General features: G+C 43.7%; 1 protein-coding gene across 7 annotated transcripts in view; it reads right to left on the reverse strand.

The window, feature by feature from the left end:
• Positions 1-24,300, reverse strand: part of LOC144502998 (calcium/calmodulin-dependent protein kinase kinase 2-like) — a 100,723-nt gene that overhangs the window by 60,868 nt on the left and 15,555 nt on the right. For 6 of the 7 annotated variants that reach the window (XM_078227474.1, XM_078227472.1, XM_078227469.1 and 3 more), the window contains exon 2: positions 18,293-18,863. The exons of the other annotated variant lie outside the window; for it this stretch is intronic. In XM_078227474.1, the coding sequence (XP_078083600.1) occupies positions 18,293-18,811 (519 nt within the window). In that variant the 5' untranslated portion in view covers positions 18,812-18,863. The remainder of the gene's footprint in view (positions 1-18,292; positions 18,864-24,300) is intronic. 7 annotated transcript variants of the gene reach the window in all.

A 24,300-nucleotide genomic window follows, 5' to 3' on the forward strand; every position in this document is an offset into this window, starting at 1 on the left:
CTGTGAAAAACTTACCCCTAACATCTCCCCTGTACCTACCCCCCAGCACCTTAAACCTGTATCCTCTCGTAGCAGACATTTCCACCCTGGGAAAAAGCCTCTGAGAGTCCACCCGATCTAAAAATGCTTCCTTAATGAGAATGTCAATCCAAATGTGACTAGCTTAACAAACGCAACAGGCTAGCTGACATCAGATGATTACAACCAAACGGTTTATAAAATCCTGCAAAAGATATTTTCAAAGAACCTTGGGGACAAAAAGTTCATCTTGCGTGGGCTAAGTTTCCCTTCCTGGAGTCCTCGACTGTAACCCCATTTTCCTGTATGCTACAAAGGGATATAAATGGGTTACATGAGTGGACAAAGATCTGACAAATGGAGTATAATGTGGGAAAATGTGAAATTGCCCATTTTGGCATAAAGAATAAGAAGAGCATATTATTTAAATGTTAAGAGATTGCAGAACTCCAAGAAGCATAGGGACCTGGGTGTCCTACTACCATGAATTGCAAAAGGTTAGTATGAAAGTAAATATTACAGCGAGTAATTCACAAAGGAGAGGGACATGTTGACCTGTTAGAAAAAAATCTCAATTACAAGGAAGTGTTAGGTTTTTTAGGAAACATTAAAGACAGACAAATCCCCAGGGCCAGATGGCATCTATCCTAGACTCCTCAGGGAGGCAAGAGATGAAATTGCTGGCCCTCTAACAGAAATCTTTGTCTCTTCACTGGACACAGGTGAGGTCCCAGAGGATTGGAGGATAGCAAATATGGTCCCGTTATTTAAGAAGGGTAGCAAGGATAACCCGGGTAATTATAGGCCGGTGAGCTTGACGTCCGTGGTAGGGAAATTGTTGGAGAAGATTCTTAGAGATAGGATATACGCGCATTTAGAACTGAATAATCTCATTAGTGATAGACAGCATGGTTTTATACGAGGGAGGTCATGCTTCACAAATTTGGTTGAGTTTTTTGAGGAGGTGACAAAAACAATTGACGAGGGAAGGGCTGTGGATGTCGTCTATATGGATTTTAGTAAAGCGTTTGACAAGGTCCCTCATGGCAGGCTGGTGCACGGGATAAAAGGTGAGCTAGCTAGATGGGTGGAGAACTGGCTTAGCCATAGAAGACAGAGGGTAGCAGTGGAGGGGTCTTTTTCTGGTTGGAGGTCTGTGACTAGTGGTGTTCCGCAGGGCTTTGTACTGGGGCCTCTGCTGTTTGATATTTTTATATATATAATATATATATATATATATATATATATTTGGAGGAAGGTGTAGCTGGTGTGATCAGTAAGTTTGCGGACGACACAAAGATTGCTGGAGTTGCGGATAGTGATGAACATTGTCAGAGAATACAGCAGAATATAGATAGGCTGGAACAGTGGGCGGAGAAATGGCAGATGGAATTTAATCCAGACAAATGTGAAGTGATGCATTTCGGTAGATCTAATGTAAGGGGGAAGCTATACAATAAATGGCAGAACCATCAGGAGTATAGACACACAGAGGGACCTGGGTCCACAGATCCTTAAAGGTGGCAGCACAGGTGGAGAGGGTGGTCAAGGAGGCATATGGCATGCTTGCCTTTATTGGACGGGGCATAGAATATAAAAGTTGGCATATGATGTTGCAGCTGCATAGAACGATGGTTAGGCCACATTTAGAATACTGCGTCCAGTTCTGGTCGCCACACTACCAGAAGGAGAGAGTACAGAGAAGGTTTACCAGGATGTTGCTTGGTATGGAGGGTCTTAGCTATGAGGAGAGATTGGGTAAACTGGGGTTGTTCTCCCTGGAAAGACGGAGGATGAGGGGCGACCTAATAGAGGTGTATAAAATTATGAAGGGCATAGATAGAGTGAACAGTGGGAAACTTTGTCCAAGGTCGGAGGTGACGAACACAAGGGGTCATGGGTTCAAGGTGAGGGGGGCAAGGTTCAACACAGATGTCAGGGGGACGTATTTTACACAGAGGGTGGTGGGGGCCTGGAATGCACTGCCAAGCAAGGTGATTGAGGCGGACACGCTGGGACCGTATAAGACTTATCTAGATAACCACATGAACAGACTGGGAATAGGGGGATACAAAAGAATGGTCTAGTGGGCACATGAGCGGCGCAGGCTTGGAGGGCCGAAGGGCCTGTTCCTGTGCTGTATTGTTCTTTTTCTTTGAGTAATTAGGGACATTGATAGAACATTATGATTTATTATGAGGGGAACTGAATACAAAAATAGAGGTTATGCTTCAGTTATACAGCGCATTAGTGAGACCACATCAGGAGTACCATGTACAGTGTTGGTCTCCTTATTTAAGGAAGGATGTAAATGCATTGGAAGCTGTTTTGAGAAAGTTTATTAGACTAACACCTGGAATTGTAGGTTTATCTTATGAGGAAAGGTGGGACAAGCTAGGTTTGTATCCTCTGATGTTTAGAAGAGCAAAAGTCACCTTAATTATAACAAACAAAATCCTGATGGGTTCTGACATAGTGGATGTAAAGAAGTTTCCCTTTGTGGGACAATCTAGAACTAGAGATCACCCATTTAAGACAGAGATGAGAATTATTTTCCCTGAGGGTTGTCAGTCTTTGGAACTCTTCCTCAAAAGGTGGTGGAAACAGAGTCTTTGAACATTTTTAAGAACAGCTAAATATATTCTTGATAAGCAAGGGGATGGAAGGTTATCGGGGTAGGCGGGAACGTGAAGTTGAGGTTAAAAATCAGATCAGCCATGATCGTATTAAATGGCGGAGAAGGCTCAAGGGACTAAATAGCCTACTCCTGCTCCTGGTTCATATGTTTGCGCTCTTCAATATTTTTCTCATTTTATTTCCTGTTTAATATTGTAATTGACTCAGTTTTAAAACTACTTGGATTAAACAATTTTACTGCCTAGTAATCCCCCCTTTTTGTTTTTACCACAAATTCTGCATTTATGCTTTGCTAATTCTTCATCTTTTACCATTTATTCTCTCAATCTTCTAGATAATTTTGAGCAATAATTAGTGCCTGCCCTCCATAACTTCTGGCTCTACTAAATTTGGCCCTCAATTTTTTAAGTCTAAGAACTATATAATCCAATCTCTTGTAACATGCCAATGAATCAACAGCTCACCTTTTCCACAATTCATATATTCTTCTGATAACAGAATGCTCAAAATTTGACATTATACCCGAAAGGCATCCTAACCAATGTCTTATAGACATTTATCACCTTTTGCTTTTACATTCAAGGCCATCAAATATAAACTCCCATTTCCCCTTTTTATTGATTTTCACACTAACAATCTTATCTCTATCCCACTAGATCTTTCTGTCCTGCCACATTACTGAGAAATTTGCTATTATACTTTGTTTTTATTTTCGGTTTCTGCTGCAACCCTCCAAACGTACATCATCATATTTACAAAAAAATGCTGGAAAATCTCAACAGGTCTAACAGCATCTGTGGAGAACAGAACAGAACTAACGTTTCGAGTCTGGATGACTCTTCATTAGAGCTACCTGCTGAGATTTTCCAGCATTTTCTGTTTTTGTTTCAGATTCTGGCATTTGCAGTAATTTGCTTTTATCATATTTACCTACATTTGGTATATATTTCGCTTTATGTATGTTCTCCTATACCATCTGCATTCTTCTTTACAATTTTTCACATCCTCAATTTAGCATCATCAGCACATTTTGATATAGTTCTTTTCCCATATCTAGATCATTTATTTGTATGGAGAACAAGAAATGATTCAAGTCTACGTGGCATTCCGCTGACTGCATAATTACTTTTCCCCTAAACTCTACTTTCTAATCGTTCAGCTAACCCTCCAATCAAGTAACCTTTACCTTTAACGTCATGGGCCTTCACCTTCACAACATCTCACAGGACTTCACTAAAAGATTTTATATTTTGAAATTTGTTGTGAAAAAAAAGCCCCAGTTGCAGCAATGGAGTTTTACATGTTTTATTTCCATCAAGACGACCCTTGGTTAGAAATTCCATACCCCAAGACTGCCTCTTGACCAGAAAAAAAAAAACAACCTTTAACAACGCTGGAATTGATAGTGTTTGAAGCAAGGTATTTTTATCCATGTAAGGGTCTGTTTAGTTATAATGTATGACTCATACTTAGAAATGTTGTATCAATATGAGGTAGCTATCAGATGGGCTTGTTTATGTTACAGACAGATTTTCCCTTAAAAAGAAATGGATCTTAACCGTTGCAATTAATCCTTTAAATACATGACTAATTTTTCCATTAATTTTTGAAGTCAGTTTTTTCTTATTCCTGTGGCCATGACAAAAGCTACCTAGTTAGGCTTCCAGATTTGATGAAGCATTGCCTTCCTGCTAAGAATTCTAGATGCAGTGTAACTGAGAATTGTGGCTTCTGAGTAAAGTCCACTCTATTACAGTAATGAATAAGAATGTCAAAAATCTCACCAATTACAATCTTAGTGGTAGAAGAACCTGTCCATAGGAGAGGGTAAGGAAAGGAAACCTGAAAAACCATGAGAAAACATTGCGAAATAAAATAAAAATCAGGATTAACAGATCAACAAAACATAAAAGATATTAACAGGAAACAGTAGAATTAAGAGCACAAGATAAACAAAAGGAATGAAAATGGTAGGACATATAGAAATTAGGAACAATGGAAAAGGAGTAGCCCATTCAGATTCTTGAAGCTATTCCACCATTCAACTAAATCACATACTTCCAACTCCATTTATGTGCCCTTAATTAATATTCCCCAATACTCTCCTCTAATAAAACATCTGATCTGTCTATCGCAGTATTGAAAATTTCAATTATCCAGCATAACTGCATTTTTGGGGGAGGACATCCCACATTTCCACCACGAATTTATGGATAAATACTTCCTTTTTTCACTCCTGGATGGTCCAGCTCTCGTTTAAAGATTGTATTTGTTTGTTATGGATTCCTACACCAGAGGAAATAACTGCTCTATATCTAATTTATTGGATCCTTTTATCATTTCAAACACCTCAATTACATCGCCAATCAACCTTCTAACCTTAAAGAATACATCCTAAATTTATATGTATTAATGTTTAATAATTATAATAATTCAGCCCCATGAGCCTTCAATTTGCTTCACACTTCAATGTGCTACCTATAACCATGAAATTTGGCAATTCCCAGCAAGGACACCAGGTAGATCAACTGATAATCAACATTCACATTTCTGAAAAACAAAAACTATCACTTTGACCTTCCCTTTTATGATGTTCATACCTAGAGTCTCTGAGCAAAAAAATGTAGAATTGGCAGGTATGGAGATTGGTTTACCTTGCTGGTTAAATGATACAGATGGTGGAAAGTTAAAAAGGGGGAGGGTATATGTAGATGATTCAACATTTTGAAACAGTAATTCAAACTGAAAAAGCCAATATTGCTAATTTCCTGACCATGAATGAGTTTCCCCATTCTCCCAAAAAACAGATCTCAAAGTAGTCTATTTTTAGTTCTTCCCACTGCCCCCCACCACCACTTCAGACTGAAGTACATTGTGGAAACCAGGGAATACTTACTATACTACACAATACACTTTGAAGTGTAGTCTAAACACCAAAGAGAACAATATCTGAAATCTGCTACTGGGCTATAAGTAAAATATATCAGCCACATTTTTCACCCTAAAGCAACTTAAATGAATGTCAAATCCTTGTGTTCAGGATAAAAATGCTATCAACTTAATTTACGTGAAGGATGTAATAAATTCTCAAATACACTCCTTTTCTGATGCTTGGTGTGTGTTACAATGCAGAATAATGTGCATCATAGATTGCAATTATGGCTGCCATTAGGCAAGAATTTTCCTAAAAAAGTACAATATGTACACTAAACACAATACCATAATGTAACCTAAATATCACATTTGTTTTGGTTGAACTTCAAAGTTAGAAAAATCTATACTTCAATTACACAATCAGGTTTCTCCAGAAAAGATGCAAAAGTGTTTCAGAAGGAATCGCTTTGAAGTGTATTGATGACGTCAATATATTACTGTAAAAAAAGGGATTTCCTGAATTAAGAATAAGGACTAAATCACATTTATCAATACATTAAATTATATGTAGTCTTCATGTCATGGGCTTACAGAAGATAATGCTATGCTATTTCTATTATGCCAGTGTGTTAGGTTTTAGAGGTTTACAGCATGGAAACAGGCCCCTCAGCCCAACTTGTCCATGCCGCCCTTTTTTTTAAACCCCTAAACTAATCCCAATTGCCTACATTTGGCCCATATCCCTCTATACCCATCTTATCCATGTCATTATCTAAATGCTTTTTAAAAGGCAACATTGTACCCGCCTCTACTACTACCTCTGGCAGCTTGTTCCAGACACTCACCATCCTCTGAAAAAATTGCCCCTCTGGACCCTTTTGTATTTCTCCCCTCTCACCTTAAACCTGTGCCCTCTAGTTTTAGACTCCCCTACTTTTGGGAAAAGATATTGACTACCTAGCTGATCTGTGCCCCTCATTATTTTAAAGACTTCTATAAGATCACTCCTCAGCCTCCTATGCTCCAGAGAAAAAAGTCCCAGTCTGTCCAGCCTCTCCTTATAACCCAAACCATCAAGTCCCGGTAGCATCCTAGTAAATCTTTTCTGCACTCTTTCTAGTTTAATAATATCCTTTCTATAATAGGGTGACCACAACTGGACACAGTATTCCAAGTTCATACCTAGAGTCTCTGAGCAAAAAAAGTGGCCTTACCAATGTCTTGTCCAACTTCAACAAGACGTCCCAACTCCTGTATTCAATGTTCTGACTGATGAAACCAAGCATGCCGAATGCCTTCTTCACCACTCTGTCCACCTGTGACTCCACTTTCAAGGAGCTATAAACATGTACCCCTAGGTCTCTTTGTTCTGTAACTCTCCCCAATGCCCTACCATTAACTGAGTACGTCCTACCCTGGTTCAATCTACCAAAATGCATCACCTCGCATTTATCTGCCATTCGTCAGCCCACTGGCCCAATTGATCAAAATCCCATTGCAATCGGAGATAACTTTCTTCACTGTCCACTATGCCACCAATCTTGGTGTCATCTGCAAACTTACTAACCATGCCTCCTATATTCTCATCCAAATCATTAATATCAATGACAAATAACAGTGGACCCAGCACTGATCCCTGAGGCACACCGCTGGTCACAGGCCTCCAGTTTGAAAAACAATCCTCTACAACCACCCTCTGGCTTCTGTCATGAAGCCAATTTTGTATCCATTTAGCTACCTCACCCTGCATCCCGTGAGATGTAACCTTATGCAACAACCTACCATGCAGTACCTTGTCAAAGGCCTTGCTAAAGTCCATGTAGACAACATCAACTTATCTACCTTCTTGGTTACCCCCTTAAAAAACTGAAATTTGTGAGACATGATTTTCCACTCACAAAGCCATGCTGACTGTCCCTAATCAGTCCTTGCATCCCTAAATGCCTGTAGATCCTGTCCCTCAAAATACCTTCCAACAACGTACCCACCACAGATGAGAGGCTCACTGGCCTGTAGTTCCCAGGCTTTTCCCTGCAGCCCTTTTTAAACAAAGACACAACATTTGCCACTCTTCAATCTTCAGGCACCTCACCTGTGATGATCAATGATTCAAATATCTCGGCTAGGGGACCCGCAATTTCCTCTCTAGCCTCCCACAATGTCCTAGGATACATTTCACCAGGTCCCGAGGATTTATCTACCTTGATGCGCTTTAAGACGTCCAACACCTCCTTCTCTGTAATATGTACACTCCTCAAGACACCACTATTTATTTCCCCAAGTTCCCTAACATCCATTGCTTTGCTCAACAATAATTACTGATGAGAAATATTCATTTAGGTTTTAAATTGATGTTTAAATTTGCAAAGTTATATTGTACTTGTCTTTCAGTCATCCTAGTTTCCAGCACAATGGGTTTTTCCACCAATCTTCTGTTACGTCAATAAGAAATTAAAAGAAATGTAACAAAATGTTATTTTGCTATTTTTAAAATTGACATTCTGCTAAACAAAAAAGATGGCTGCAACAAGTCAAACAACTTCAGCATTGGCCCTTTGTTCTAGAAGCAACCAACACGAGTTTCAATAACAGAAAAATCTCATCCTCATTTGTAAGGAACAAAAAGAAGTAAAACTTGCATATCAAAACTTGTTATCCCCGCAGAGTTGTTAACAGCTCCACTTCACACCTGGGACTGCCCAGGTCCATTTCAAAGGGGGACTATTGAGGGGACAATGGGTATCATTTGCAGCATGATAAGCTTACCACCTACTGGAGTCAAAGGGTCTGCCTAAACAATGACTTTCCGATAGAAATACCTCATTATGGATGGTAACACTTTCAAAAGCTAATGCCTGGGACATTATTAATCCTGAAACCAAAGCAAGTCCCAGGCAAGATAAACATCCTTTTGATATCACTGTGGAGAAAGGAGGTAAACACAGTAAGAAGTTTAACAACACCAGGTTAAAGTCCAACAGGTTTATTTGGTAGCAAAAGCCACACAAGCTTTCGGAGCTCCAAGCCCCTTCTTCAGGTGAGTGGGAATTCTGTTCACAAACAGGGCATATAAAGACACAGACTTAATTTACATGAATAATGGTTGGAATGCGAATACTTACAGCTAATCAAGTCTTTAAGAAACAAAACAACGTGAGTGGAGAGAGCATCAAGACAGGCTAAAAAGATGTGTATTGTCTCCAGACAAGACAGCCAGTGAAACTCTGTGGGGGTTACAAATAGTGTGACACTCTGTGGGGGTTACAAATAGTGGCTTTTGCTACCAAATAAACCTGTTGGACTTTAACCTGGTGTTGTGAAACTTCTTACTGTGTTTACCTCAGTCCAACGCCGGCATCTCCACATCGAGAAAGGAGGTCACATGACTCGTGATCATTTTGAAATCCCCATACTCTTTTGAGAATGGAGAAACCTTCAGATAGCTGATTTGACGTCAACTGGAAAGAACTGGGCAGCACGGTGGCACAGTGGTTAGCATTGCTGCCTCACGGCACCAGGGACCAGGGTTCAATTCCGGCCTCGGGTCGCTGTGTGTGGAGTTTGCACATTCGCTCAGTATCTGCATGGGTTTCTTCCGGGTGCTCCGGTTTTCTCCCACAGTCCAAAGGTGTGTTGGTTAGGTGGATTGGCCATGTTAAATTGCCCCTTAGTATCAGGGAGACTAGGTGGGTTTGTGGTCGGTGCAGACTTGATGGGCCAAATGGCCTCTCTTCTGCACTAAAGGATTCTATGATTCTAACTCCAGCAGCTCCCAGCTGAGTGAGCAGCTAGCTACCATTTCTCTACTCTTCAAAGCCCGTTTTATTTTAAAAATCCTGATCATTGCCTACCAGATGGTCTAAATGCAGAAACTGCATTGTGCTGCACTGTCATTCGTTGAGGACTCTCATGGTCTCTCCAACCGGAAACCCGTGTGGACTGAACTCTGCCGCAAAGGAAACACCCACTAGACTTGGACTCAGGAAATTACATGAATTAGTATTCATGTACGAGTGTATTTTTTCAATTGCTGTTGCCCATAGTTATAAATTTTCCTCTTTTCCATCTCCCCTTACTGTATATGTATGCGAGTATGATGAGGTTATGAACACTATCCCAACACCCCCCCACCCCCAGTTTGAATGTGAACAAACTAATATTCTGAGTGAATCATAATGAGAGTTTTTGGTGATTTATTAGTAAATTGGATTGCACAAATGGAGGGTTTGGGGAAACACACTACAGCCTACTTTAAAATAATTCAAAAGCACCACTTCTTCTGGGCAGATGGGGTGATGATTAAGTAGTTCAGTTTCTGCACGTGCCCCCCAGGACGCGGCTCCCCAAGCTGCACGCGCCCCCCAGGACGCGGCTCCCCGAGCTGCACGCGCCCCCCAGGACGCGGCTCCCCGAGCTGCACGCGCCCCCCAGGACGCGGCTCCCCGAGCTGCACGCGCCCCCCAGGACGCGGCTCCCCGAACTGCACGTGCCCCCCCAGGATGTGGCTCCCGCGCTCCCCAGGATGCGGCACGCGCTGCACGCGCCCCCCAGGACGTGGCTCCCCATGCTGCACGTGCCCCCCAGGACGCGGCTCCACGAGCTGCACGCGCCCCCCAGGACGCGGCTCCACGCGCTCCCCAGGACGCGGCTCCACGAGCTGCACGCGCTCCCCAGGACACGACTCCACGAGCTGCACGCGCTCCCCAGGACGCGACTCCACGAGCTGCACGCGCTCCCCAGGACGCGACTCCACGAGCTGCACGCGCTCCCCAGGACGCGACTCCACGAGCTGCACGCGCTCCCCAGGACGCGACTCCACGAGCTGCACGCGCTCCCCAGGACGCGACTCCACGAGCTGCACATGCGTCCACGACATGCAACCACATGGATCCGGGACGTTGCTCCTTTAGATACACATGGTTCCAGATCATAGATCCTTGAGCTATACCTGATTCCAGGACGTGGCTCCTCGAGCTACACCCGATTCCCAGATGTCACTTCTCGAGCTGTAGGTAGTTCCAGGACATGGGGCCTTAAGCCGCACGTGGTTCCAGGTTGGGCTAGAGGGCAAGGGTACCAGCCTGCTCCAGTCACCTGGCAACCGGATTGTAGGAGCCAGCTGAAGATTCTTGCTCCCCTCCTATGATATTTAGTTCCAATTTCCATTAGGAATGACTCTGTCCATCACCAGTTTGGGTGGGACGAGCCTCCTTGAAAACACTAACAAATTTACAGTACAGGTTATATACAAAACCCAGTATACCAGCAAGAAAGCAAGAATCTGCCACGTCTCATGACACAAATGTTTTGCTACTGTTCTAGCAATTAATTGCTGTACTATCAATAAGTAAACTGAAAAATTGTTTCAGAACCTGCATATTTATAGAGGACCTTTTCAAAAAAGGCCTTCAGAATAAAATATCACAGTTGGATATATACCTCACTTCAGATGAACACAATTTTGTTCATGGCTAGAGATTTGAATGTCGGTAATCACATTGTGAATAATGTATTTGCATTTCTTCATCATGCGCCTGCAGAGGAGGACTGTGTGGGTGTGAGAGTGATACAGAGGTAATAAGTGAATGAAGATGTAGGCGTAAGACTAATTAATTGGGTGTGTGTAGGTGGATAATTGATTGGATTTCTGTTTAGTGAGTGGCTCTATGGATATAAGTAGCTGACTGCAGGTAACTGTGTAGATTGTTAGGAGGGAGAATGTAGTGTAGATGACTGGATGGGTGACTGCAAACTTAACATTTGACCAAAGGCTAACAAACAACCTCTCAAAAAATGAAGGGTTACCAGACTTGATGGTTTGAATAATTTTATATTTGTAATCACATTGGCCAAAGAATAAAATCTATTTTGCAGGTTGCTGTCTATGTAACTTGTACAAAATGTAAAAATGCAGATTTTTACGCATCATAAGACTCTCAAATTTAAGCTATGGTCCATTTTCAATTGAGCTGGTTTCTGCGCTAACACTATCATGAAGCAGACCAGAAACCACTCCGCAGATACTCAACCGCAAGGAGGCATCAATTACTGCCAATGATTCTTCCTTCAGATTTGTCCCTTTTTCAGCATGGAGATTCTGCACTCTGCTCACCAGAACTCATAAAAAGAAAAACTGCATGTGGGTTGCAACTACAATCATCTAACCTGAGTTCTCGTGCTTTAATGTTGATCATCAACATACTGGCAAGCTTTCTCCAAGTGTCATCACCCCTCTTTTGTCATGGCGGCTGAGTGACTTGTTCTAAGGCATATGCAAATATTTGCACCAAACAGGCCATATAGAGTTACTTGGAGCAAACAGGTCTGAAATGACTAACATTCTTGGCACTCAACAGGGAATCGCTCGAATTATTGCCTCCTGATTTAAAAAGTCTATTATCTCCATTCCTATCCTGGCCCTAATTGTTGCCAGAATACAATTCCACAGGGCAGAAAAATTCTGCTAAATTATCCGTGTAACCATATACCATATTCTGTATATGAGATCAGAGTATGTCAACAGGAAAATGAAAGTACAGAGGAACTCTATACATTGAGAAGTCACAAAGAACAATACAGCACAGGAACAGGCCCTTTGGCCCTCCAAGCCCGTGCCACTCCCTGGTCCAAACTAGACCATTCTTTTGTATCCCTCCATTCCCACTCCGTTCATGTGGCTATCTAGATAAGTCTTAAATGTTCCCAGTGTGTCCGCCTCCACCACCTTGCCTGGCAGCGCATTCCAGGCCCCCACCACCCTCTGTGTAAAATATGTCCTTCTGATATCTGTGTTAAACCTCCCCCCCTTCACCTTGAACCTATGACCCCTCGTGAACGTCACCACCGACCTAGGGAAAAGCTTCCCACCGTTCACCCTATCTATGCCTTTCATAATTTTATACACCTCTATTAAGTCTCCCCTCATCCTCCGTCTTTCCAGGGAGAACAACCCCAGTTTACCCAATCTCTCCTCATAACTAAGACCCTCCATACCAGGCAACATCCTGGTAAACCTCCTCTGTACTCTCTCCAAAGCCTCCACGTCCTTCTGGTAGTGTGGCGACCAGAACTGGACGCAGTATTCCAAATGCGGCCGAACCAACGTTGTATACATCTGCAACATCAGACCCCAACTTTTATACTCTATGCCCCGTCCTATAAAGGCAAGCATGCCATATGCCTTCTTCACCACCTTCTCCACCTGTGACGTCACCTTCAAGGATCTGTGCACTTGCATACCCAGGTCCCTCTGCGTATCTACATCCTTTATGGTTCTGCCATTTATCGTATAGCTCCTCCCTACATTATTTCTACCAAAATGCATCACTTCGCATTTATCAGGATTGAACTCCATCTGCCATTTCTTTGTCCAAATTTCCAGCCTATCTATATCCTTCTGTAGCCTCTGACAATGCTCCTCACTATCTGCAAGTCCTGCCAATTTTGTGTCGTCCGCAAACTTACTGATCACAAATGGCTGGGTGCTGGAGGGGTGGTATTTTCGATACTTGCTCATCCATTTTCTAGATCACGTCTGTCCCTCAGTCAACACGGCTACTAGGTACAGCCAGGCCTCTCAAGATGGCTGCTGGAAATCCCGGAAGAAACTGGCGACTTTCATCCCAGAAGCGTTTTCACATCAATCTCGGAGATGAGGTTCAGCTGCAAAACCTTATATAGATGAACGATAAGTGGATCACTGGACAATAGTAAAGTAACTTGACATGTGCAATTTTCTGTGTGTTTTGTGGATTACGGCCAGGACCAGACAATGAACCCACTTTGTAGGATGACTATGATTGCATGAGAACCTGCCTTAGTAACCTGAACCATTTTCCCATTTATACAAACATGAACTTGGCTACGTGCTTTCACGTGTTAACCAATAAATTGTTTATTGATTTGACTTGGTCTTCTGGTTGCCGGTTTTGTGTCGCTAAACCCTACCTAACAACATCACAATCAGAGGAGAACATGGGCATGGTTGGTAACAAAGACCAAAGAGACAAGGACACTCTTATCCAGCAGCTCTCCCAGGCAACGCTGACTCAACAGAGGAAATCTGGATGCAACAAGAAGCAACTCAGGTGCAAGTCACCACCAACCAGTTGCTGTTAGAAGAGGAAACACAGGGCCAAAATAGGATCCAGGTAGAACTCCAGAGACTCAATGCCATGCCCCGGCCACAAACTCAGTCTGGAATGTCTGGGGACGCTTGGCTGCAGAAAATGACAGACACGGATGATGTAGAGGCATACTTGAGGATCTTTGAGAGAACCGCTGACCGGGAATCCTGGCCCAAAAAAACAGTGGGCTGGCATCATTACTCCTCATCTGATTGGGGAAGCACAGAAGGCCTACCATGATTTGGAGGAGGCTGCCGCCGAAGATTAAGCCGAAATCCTGGCAAGCTGGGGGGGTCACCACGGCTTTGAGGATTCAACACTTCAATGTTTGTGCCTAACACTCTGACAGAGTTCAGAGTTCCCAGATGTTTGATTTGATTCATCTGGCTCACAAATTGCTTCAGCCTGAAACCTTGAACTCAGCCCAGGTGGTGGAGTGGGTTGTGCTAGAACACTTTCTGAGAAGTCTTTCCAGAGACTTAAAATGTAGTGAACAAGGGTAACCCCTTGACAGTGGCCAAGCAGTGGACTTGGTAGAGTGCCACCTGGCTACAGAAGTGCAAGTCAAGTTGGGGAAATCAGAGGGAATAACCCTAGAACACACAAATTAAACTTTCCCCAAACCCAGTGATGACCAAGACCTCCCTGAAAGGCAGAACTAGAAGCCCACCAATCTTGTGTCTGCCAAGAAATGGGGCATCTTGCTCAACTATGCTCATAGAGTGTGCAAGATATAGCAGAAGAGGACAAGAGGGACTGAAACCTCATTTTAGCGTACAGCCAGGCCAAGGTTGGGGCACCTAGGGTCCGGAAGATGTAAGTGGAGCATCAGAACGTGGTTGTTTTATTGGACTTGACAGCATGGTCACGTTGGTCACCCCAACAATGGTTCCTTGAGATAAAATTCTCTTGGAAAGGAAACCTTACAGGTAACCTGTGTACATGGTGATACCTGGAGTTACCCTGTTGCTTTACTCCAGTTCCACATCCCCAGAGGATGTTAGGTCAAGGGAGTCATTTGAGTGTCTGCCATACCGGTGCTGGTAGGCCGAGATTGTCCATCGTTCCAGGGGCAATGGGAGCAAGAGGGGTTGTAAATGTGTTTGAGAAGCACAGGATGGTCCCTTCATTACTATTTAAATGGGAAACAGATTCAAAAGGAGTCTGTGCAGAGGGATCTGGGTGTTCTTGTGCATGAGTCTCAGAAAGTGGGTATGCAAGTGCAAAATGTTATAAGGAAGGCAAATGGAATCTTGGCATTTACTGCAACGGGTCTGGAGTATTAAAGTAGAGAAGTGTTGTTACAATTGTACAGTTGTTACAATCGTCACCCCATTCATACAATCCCAACATTCACACTTCCCAGCAATCAAGAACTGAACCCTTGATGGCCCTAGCCACAGTTCAACAGTGCCAAGGCAAATGTTATCAGCACAACTGGTGCCTCAGAGGGGTCATGATGTGGAGATGCCGGCGTTGGACTGGGGTAAACACAGTAAGAGTTTTAACAACACCAGGTTAAAGTCCAACAGATTTATTTGGTAGCAAATGCCTCACAGGGGAACAACGTTACCATCTGAGTCAACTGATGCAAAATGAATGTGGTGGTTGTGGGTGCTGGAGTTGGGGGGAGTGGAAAATGTGTGAAGCTGTAATTTTAAATGTTATTTGAAATTGTTTCAATTTCTTCAAAATTTTGTATTCTCCCAATTATAGGGCTACAGAAAACAGTAATGAATAGCACAGATATAGCATACCAGAGGCTTATCATAATCTGACAATAAAATTTATGCTAACACAACAAACATCCAGCTATCCGAATACATTACTGCTGCCTTTAACAATCCTTCAATCATGAATCAAGCCCCAGCATTATTCTCAGTTTACCGCAGATTGGATTTTCTGCTGAGCTACTGACTACGCACGAGATTTTGTTACCACAAAACAAAACCAAGGTCAAAACTACACAGTCCATTGAATTCTTTGGCATGACATTGTACCCACTGTCTGAAGTACAAATACAATTAATGCTATATAATTGATTTATGTTCTATCTTTCGTTTTGAAAAATACTGATTTAATAAGGAAGTTGTTTTACATTAGCAGGCATATCAGACCTATGCCTCAACTTTGTTCTTTTTTTTGTCCGACTGTCAACAATATTCCCCAGGATAAATTTCTATTAATATTTAATATAATGTTGCTAAGGTGAACTGGTCACTTTGATCCTGCAAGTTACCAAAGTTCCACAAATTGTATAAAATACTTTGAAGAAAACAGACAAATGTCAATACTGCAGTATGCTTTGTGTTTGATATATTCCCAGGCTCCAGTTTGCAGCAGAGAGGTTGTGGCTGAGGGACGGGGAGAAGAGAAGGATCTTGGATGTTTTCATCCATCAGCGTAGGTGCATCAGGCAGAACTGATGGATTAAAGCATGCAGTAAGCTGGGAGCGTCCCATAATAAGCCTTCGGACTGTGAGAGGATGGGAGAGATGGCAGACCCTATTCCACCCATGACCATGAAACCCTACCACATCTCCCTTGGCCTCACTTTGATACGTCTCTAGACTAGCCTAAGGCTAAGGAAATCCTGTAAGAAGTCTCACAACATCAGGTTAAAGTCCAACAAATTTATTTGGTAGCAAAAGCCACTAGTTTTCGGAGCGCTTGCTGCTCCTTCGTCAGGTGCGTGGGAGTTCTGTTCACAATCAGGGCATATAAAGACACAAACTCAATTTACAAAATAATGATTGGAATGCAAGTCTTTACAGGTAATCGAGTCTTAAAGGTACAGACAATGTGAGTGGAGAGAGCGTTAAGCACAGGTTAAAGAGATGTGTATTGTCTCCAGCCAGGACAGTTATTGAGATTTTGCAAGTCCAGGCAAGTCGTGAGGGTTACAGATAGTGTGACATGAACCCAAGATCCCGGTTGAGGCCGTCCTCATGTGTGCGGAACTTGGCTATCAGTCTCTGCTCAGCGACTCTGCGCTGTCGTGTGTCGTGAAGGCCGCCTTGGAGAACGCTTACCCGAAGATCAGAGGCCGAATGCCTGTGACCGCTGAAGTGTTCCCCTACAGGAAGAGTGTGGTGTTGTGATCACTGTTCTCCTGAATGGGCTTATCATTCAGACAATACACGACACCACACAACCCTGCCACAGCAACCTCTGCAAGACATGCTGGATCATTGACACGGATGCCATCATCGCACGTGAGAACACCATCCACCACGTACACGGTACATACTCTTGCAACTCGGCCAACATTGTTTACCTGATACGCTGCAGGAAAGGATGTCCTGAGGCATGGTACATTAGGGAGACCATGCAGACGCTACGACAACGGATGAATGAACACCGCTCGACAATCACCAGGCAAGACAGTTCTCTTCCTGTTGGGGAGCACTTCAGCAGTCACAGGCATTCGGCCTCTGATCTTCGGGTAAGCGTTCTCCAAGGCGGCCTTCACGACACCCGACAGCGCAGAGTCGCTGAGCAGAGACTGATAGCCAAGTTCCGCACACGAGGACGGCCTCAACCGGGATCTTGGGTTCATGTCACACTATCTGTAACCCCCACGACTTGCCTGGGCTTGCAAAATCTCTCTAACTGTACTGGCTGGAGACAATACACATCTCTTTAACCTATGCCTAACGCTCTCTCCACTTACATTGTCTGTACCTTTAAGACTTGATTACCTGTAAAGACTCGCATTCCAACCATTATTTTGTAAATTGAGTTTGTGTCTTTATATGCCCTGTTTGTGAACAGAACTCCCACTCACCTGATGAAGCGGCAGCGCTCCGAAAGCTAGTGGCTTGTGCCATCAAATAAACCTGTTGGACTTTAACCTGGTGTTGTGAGACTTCTCCCAGAAGAGAGACAAACAAGATCCAAGCTGACAAGATAAGGCATTGCACCCCATCTTGGGCTTGATCCTACACTTGATCTTAGCCAAAAGGCCGAGAAGCAAAGGCTCAGCGAGAGATTCATGACCACTCAGCAAATCACAGGATTATGGTGGGCAGGTGGGAAAGTGAAGCTAAAACAATGATCAACCACGATTCCACTGAATGGCAAAGGCGGCTCTGGAGCACATACGGTCCACTCCTGCTCCATATTTCTTATGTTTTTATAAATGCCAATTTAACTTTCCAGTGCCTTTAAGTATGTTTAAAGCGCGGATGGATGGATTCCTGATCGGTAAGGGAATTAAGGGTTATGGGGATCAGGCGGGTAAGTGGTACTGATCCACGTCAGATCAGCCATGATCTTATTGAATGGCGGGGCAGGCTCGAGGGGCTAGATGGCCTACTCCTGCTCCTATTTCTTATGTTCTTATGTTCCAGACCAAGGTTTTACATTGAAATAAGGGTGAATCTTTCTTTAATTCAGTTCAACTACAATATTTGAAATTACAGCAAATTTTTATTTTCTTTACTATCACTTGAACTGAAACAATTTCTCAAATCACTGACAATATCTATCATATCAATGATAAAATGTACTGGAGAAACATTTTTGTTCAAAACCAGATTTAACATGGATGCTATTTTAATGAATTTGAACAAAATCACAATTATTCCATGTAAAATCAGCGCAGGAGAGCTATTCTGATAGGACAAGATACCTACTTGCAGGTCTGTAATCGACACTCTATGAGACTCCACCGTTGGTCGACGAGGCAACCGGGGGGAAGAATGTGGTGATGTAATTGGAGAATACGGCAAAGAAGGATAAATATAACGTCCATTAATGACTGAGCCGCTGGCAGATGACTGAGTTAAATTGGATCTTTCTTGAAGAGATAGCTTCCGATTGGACATACTTAGCTTGACTCTAGGTTGTCGGGCATCTTCTGATTGAGCTCTTTCCAATCGTCCCGAAGTTTTATCACAAGATGACCTGACCACTTCAATACTCTCTCGCATAGGTTCATCTTCCAGCATTTCTTCTCCATTTTGTTCTAGTTCACTATCAGTAGTACTCTGATCATATTCGGTCACAATAATGAAAGACTCCATGCCTAAGTCAATGGTCAAGGATGACAGACTACAACTAATATCTAGCTGCTCCTCATTATTGTTGCCACATTGCTTGTCCTTGCTTGTAGGCCTCTTGGTAGCAGATCTGCTTGAGACACATGATGACATGGTGCTTCACCTTGCTTTATCCACATGGATAGGTCATGTGACCTTGAGCTTCCTGTAGAAATAATATAAACTGGTTAAGAAAAACATTTTAAACACACCAGGTTTTAGATGAGTTGTTCAATGGGAACAGGCTACTACTAGTAAAGGCTTAAACATTCTCTAACTTAAATACATCACAGTTATAAAAATATTACATTCAATTTCTACAAACTTAAATCATATATTAACAACAAAATGGAGGTTGGCACTGGGAACCACTAAATAAAACATTCGATACAGGAACATAAGCTGAAAATGGAACAAAAGATTGTTGACATGGTCTTCTACGTCAAGCTTTTTGGCCTTTTGTGAACAGAACTCCCACTCACCTGATGAAGGAGCAGCACTCCGAAAGCTAGTGGCGTTTGCTACCAAATAAACCTGTTGGACTTTAACCTGGTGTTGTGAGACTTCTTACAAGGTTTTTGGGGTCAGAGAGAGGACATGTCCCCTTCATGCTCTGCCTCGTTTCTTTCGGGCCAGGTCCAACCCGTGTTGCCCCATAATGCCTTGCCCTTATATTGTGACTTGCTGTCTTCTCGTCTCCTGGGCCTTTTCCGTTTTTTATTATTACTCCTGTTTGGGCCCCTGGAGAAAGAGGGTTGTGGGTGTGTGGGTTCTGCAATATTTTTGGTGGTTGGGGAGAGGTGGTTGTTGAGTTGGTGTGCGTTAGGGAGAGGGCGCTGTTACGTTGGGGGTTTTTGTGTTTCCGGGGGTTGAGTGGATGTCAAGGTGGTGTACTTTGGAGAGTTTCTTTTTGGGTTTCCTGGCTGGGGACGTTGTGTGTGCCTTTTGCTGTGTGTGTGTGTGTGTGTGTCTGTGTGTGTGGGGGGGGGGGGGGGGGGGGGGAGAAGAGAAGAGAGCAGGTGGGCTACTGGGGGGAAGATTCCTGGGGGTTTCCTGATTGGGATGTTAATGGATAGGTAGTGGGTTGAAGGGTGGCTTGTTGTCTTCCCGTGTTTTAGCAGGATTCATGGGGTGTAGCAGAGACATTCAATACTGAACACTGCAGCGAAACAGGGAATGTTCTCTCCAGGCACAAGTCTGGACAAAATTTATGGAGATACTTGATTCCCCAAACTAAGGATTTTCCCCTCACAACCTCCCTGGTTGAGTCCAAAGGAGTGCAATGAGAAAATGTTTGGCACTGGCTTGGTTGCAGGAGTTGCTGGAAATGTGACATGTTTAGACATCAGTTTACTTTTGAACTTGCAGATTTTTATCAGGATTTACTCCCTTAACCTTGTATTCTCCTGAGACTCCAAGGCAGTGGAGCCATTCACCCAAAGCTAGGAGTTGGTTCATGAGTGCCAAGGTGTGTCCACATGCAAGTGGGCCTGCACACTGCATGTCAGGGGGCCAAATGCCTCATAGATCCTGAAGCTGTAAATGTGCCAGTTCTCATGTTAACATAGGACATAGGAATTTGGAGCATTCAGCCCTTCAAGCCTGCTCCACCATTCAATCAGATCATGGCTGGTCTCTTCCTGGTCTCAAATCCACCTCCCCCCATTCCCCTCATCGCTTTAACCTTTTTATGAAAAATATAGCTATATCGTTCTTGAAACTATCTAGTAATTCAGACTCCACTGCGCTATGGGGCAGCAAGTTTCACAAATTCACTACCCTCTGAGTAGTTCCTCCTCATCTCAGTGTTAAATCTACCACTTCTCAACCTATACTTGTAGCCTCTTGTTGTAGATTTCCCCACAAGGGAAACCATTTGGTCTACGCTTACCTTATCAATCCTTTTAGTATTTTATACATCTCGATCAGATCCCTCCTCATCCTTCCAAATTCAAGTGCGTATAAACCCAAACTGTTTAATCTCTCCTCATATATCAACACTTTCATCCCTGAAAGCTGGGGCGACACAATGGTTAGCACTGCTGCCTCATAGCACTAGGGACCCGGGTTCAATTCCAGCTTCAGGTCACTATCTGTGTGGAGATTGCATGCTCTCCCATGTCTGCATGAGTTTCCTCTGGGTGCTCCCACAGTCCAAAGATGTGCAGGTTAGGTTGATTGGCCATGCTGAATTGCCCCTTAGTATCAGGACTAGCAGGATAAATACGATGGGTTACAGGAGTAGGGCCTGGATGGGATTGTTGTCGGTGCAGGCTCGATGGGCTGAGTGGCCTCCTTCTGCACTATAGAGATTCTATGAATTAAAATCAATCTGTTGAAGCGCCTCTGAACTGCCTCCAATGCCACCACATCCTTCCTCAAATAAGGAGGCCAAAACTGGACACAATACTCCAGATGTGGTCTCACCAACACCCTATACAATTGAAACAACACTTCTCTACTTTTATACTCCAGTCCTTTAGCAATAAATGCTAACATTCTATTTGCCTTTTTTTATTACATGCTGCACCTACGTACCAACTTTCTGCGATTCATGAACAAAGACACCCAGATCCCTCTGCTCAGATGCATTTTGAATCTGCTTTCCATTTTGATTATTTGCCTACTTTTTTGGCCAAAACGGATAACCTCACACTTATCCACATTAAACTCAATCTGCCAAATTTTGCCCCATTCTCCTAGCCTATTTATATCTATCTGTAAAATCTTTATCTCCTCTTCACTGACTACTTTCCCACCTATTTTAGTATCATCCACAAATTTTGCTGTGTTGCACTCTGTCCCCGCTTGCAGATCATTTATATAGATTGTAAACAGTCGAGGTCAGAGGACTGACCCCTGCAGCACCCCGCTAATTACAGTTCGAGAAGGCACAGTTGAGGATTTGCCATTTGAAAGGCTGTGTATTGACTGGGAGAGACTTACATATTTGGATCTCTTTTTCACATTGCTGCTCGCCAGGGGGCTGAAAATGAGAAGTAAACTAGCAAGGCGAAACCTAAGACAAATGTTTGCCATGTCCTTAGAGAGTTCTCTATCTTGACAATGCTACATTAGCACTCCATATCGAAGAATGTATTCTGCAGCAAATCTGGGAAGAATGTATTCTGCAGCAAATCTGGGAAGAATGTATTCTGCAGCAAATCTGGGAAGAATGTCCTTGCAGACAGCATCAAAGTGAAGTAGTCTGGGAAAAGTGTCCTTGCAGACAGCTTCATCTTCAAGCAGTCTGGAAAGTTTATCTTTGCAATCAGCACCACCATGAACAGTCTGGGAAGAGTGTCCTTGCAGAAACCATCGCCATGAAGCAATCTGTGAAAAGTGTCCTTGTAGTCAGCATCACAATGAAGTAGTCTAGGAAGAGGGCACCAGAGGGTGGAGAGAGAGAGAAACTGGTGGGGAGCAGCAGATTGGAGCAGCGAGGACACTTTAAAAAGAATGATGCAGCAAGCCTTCACTGAATCCAGAGGCGGATCTCCTGAGGTGACATCAGGATTCAGAAAGTGACGCAGGGCAAGAGGGAACAGTTGATTGGGTGAGGTCGGGTACCTCACACACGGCTGGGCTGGTAAGTGTGGTCAAATGGACAACAGACTGACCAATTAGACCCAATATAAAATTGGACAATTTAAATTAATACAGCTAAACTGCTTCTGCAAGGTAACCACACGTCAAAAGCCAACAGGGACACCTACCAGAGCTGTCTCGCATATCGAACAGTGGTATTTGATCTTAAACAAAGGGAAGTCATCATAACCCGAAATCACAACCCAGACCTCTTGCATATGAATAGAGTGGCTCAAACTTAACAATGGAACAGTCATTATGGCCTGAAACCCATTAGGAGGTACTCAGCCAGAAGAGTAGAGAAAGACATTATAAATATGTATTCCCTTGTTTCACAGTAAGGAGTCTAACACCAGGTTAAAGTCCAACAGGTTTATTTGGTAGCAAACGCCACTAGCTTTCGGAGCTCTGCTCCTTTGTCAGGTGAGTGGGAGGTCTGCTCACAAACAGCAAACAGGGCATATAAAGACACAAACTCAATTTACAGAATAATGAATAATGATTGGAATGCGAGTCTTTACAGCTAATCAAGTCTTAAAGGTACAGTGTGAGTGGAGAGAGCATTAAGCACAGGTTAAAGAGATGTGTATCGTCTCCCGACAGGACAGCCAGTGAGATTTTGCAAGTCCAGGCAAGTTGTGGGGTTTACAGATAGTGTGACATGAACCCAAGATCCCGGTTGAGGCCGTCCTCATGTGTGCGGAACCTGGCTATCAATCTCTGCTCAGCGACTCTGCGCTGTCGTGTGTCATGAAGGCCGCCTTGGAGAACGCTTACCCGAAGATCAGAGGCCGAATGCCCGTGACCGCTGAAGTGCTCCCCAACAGGAAGAGAATAGTCTTGCCTGGTGATTGTCGAGCGGTGTTCATTCATCCGTTGTCGTAGCGTCTGCATGGTTTCCCCAACGTACCATGCCTCGGGACATCCTTTCCTGCAGCGTATCAGGTAGACAACGTTGGCCGAGTTGCAAGAGTATCTACCGTGTACCTGGTGGATGGTGTTCTCACGTGAGATGATCCGGCACGTCTTACAGCGGTTGCTGTTGCAGGGTTGTGTGGTGTTGTGGTCACTGTTCTCCTGAAGGCTGGGTAGTTTGCTGCGGACAATGGTCTGTTTGAGGTTGTGCGGTTGTTTGAAGGCAAGAAGTGGGGGTGTGGGGATGGCCTTGGTGAGTTGTTCGTCTTCATCAATGACATATTGAAGGCTCCGGAGGAGATGTCGTAGCTTCTCCGCTCCGGGGAAGTACTGGACGACAAAGGGTAGTCTGCCCACCGTGTCCCGTGTTTGTCTTCGGAGGAGGTCGGTGCGGTTTTTTGTTGTGGCGCATCGGAACTGTCGATCGATGAGTCAAGCACCATATCCTGTTCTTATGAGGACATCTTTCAGCGTCTGGAGGTGTCTGTTGCGATCCTCCTCATCCGAGCAGATCCTGTGTATACGGAGGGCTTGTCCGTAGGGGATGCCTTCTTTAACGTGTTTAGGGTGGAAGCTGGAGAAGTGGAGCATCGTGAAGTTATCCGTGGGCTTGCAGTACAGTGAGGTGCTGAGGTGACCGTCCTTAATGGAGATGCGTGTGTCCAAGAATGCAACCGATTCCGGAGAGTAGTCCATGATGAGTCTGATGGTGGGATGGAACTTGTTGATGTCATCAGATAGTTGTTTCAGTGATTGTTCGCCATGAGTCCAAAGGAAGAAAATATCATCGATGTATCTAGTGTATAGCATCAGTTGAAGGTCCTGTGCAGTGAAGAAGTTGGCATATTGAGGTGCGAACCCTTGTTCGAACCTGTGCATGAAGATGTTGGCATATTGAGGTGCGAATTTGGTCCTCATGGCTGTTCCGTGTGTCTGGATGAAGAACTGGTTGTTGAAGGTGAAGACATTGTGGTCCAGGATGAAGCGGATGAGTTGTAAAATTGCATCTGGAAACTGGCAGTTGTCGGTGTTTAGTAATGCCATCATCATGGGGGATGCTGGTGTAGAGTGCCGAAACATCCATTGTGACGAGGAGTGCT

This window comes from Mustelus asterias, chromosome 13 (assembly GCF_964213995.1).
Source record: "Mustelus asterias chromosome 13, sMusAst1.hap1.1, whole genome shotgun sequence".
Classification (NCBI taxonomy): Eukaryota; Metazoa; Chordata; class Chondrichthyes; order Carcharhiniformes; family Triakidae; genus Mustelus; species Mustelus asterias.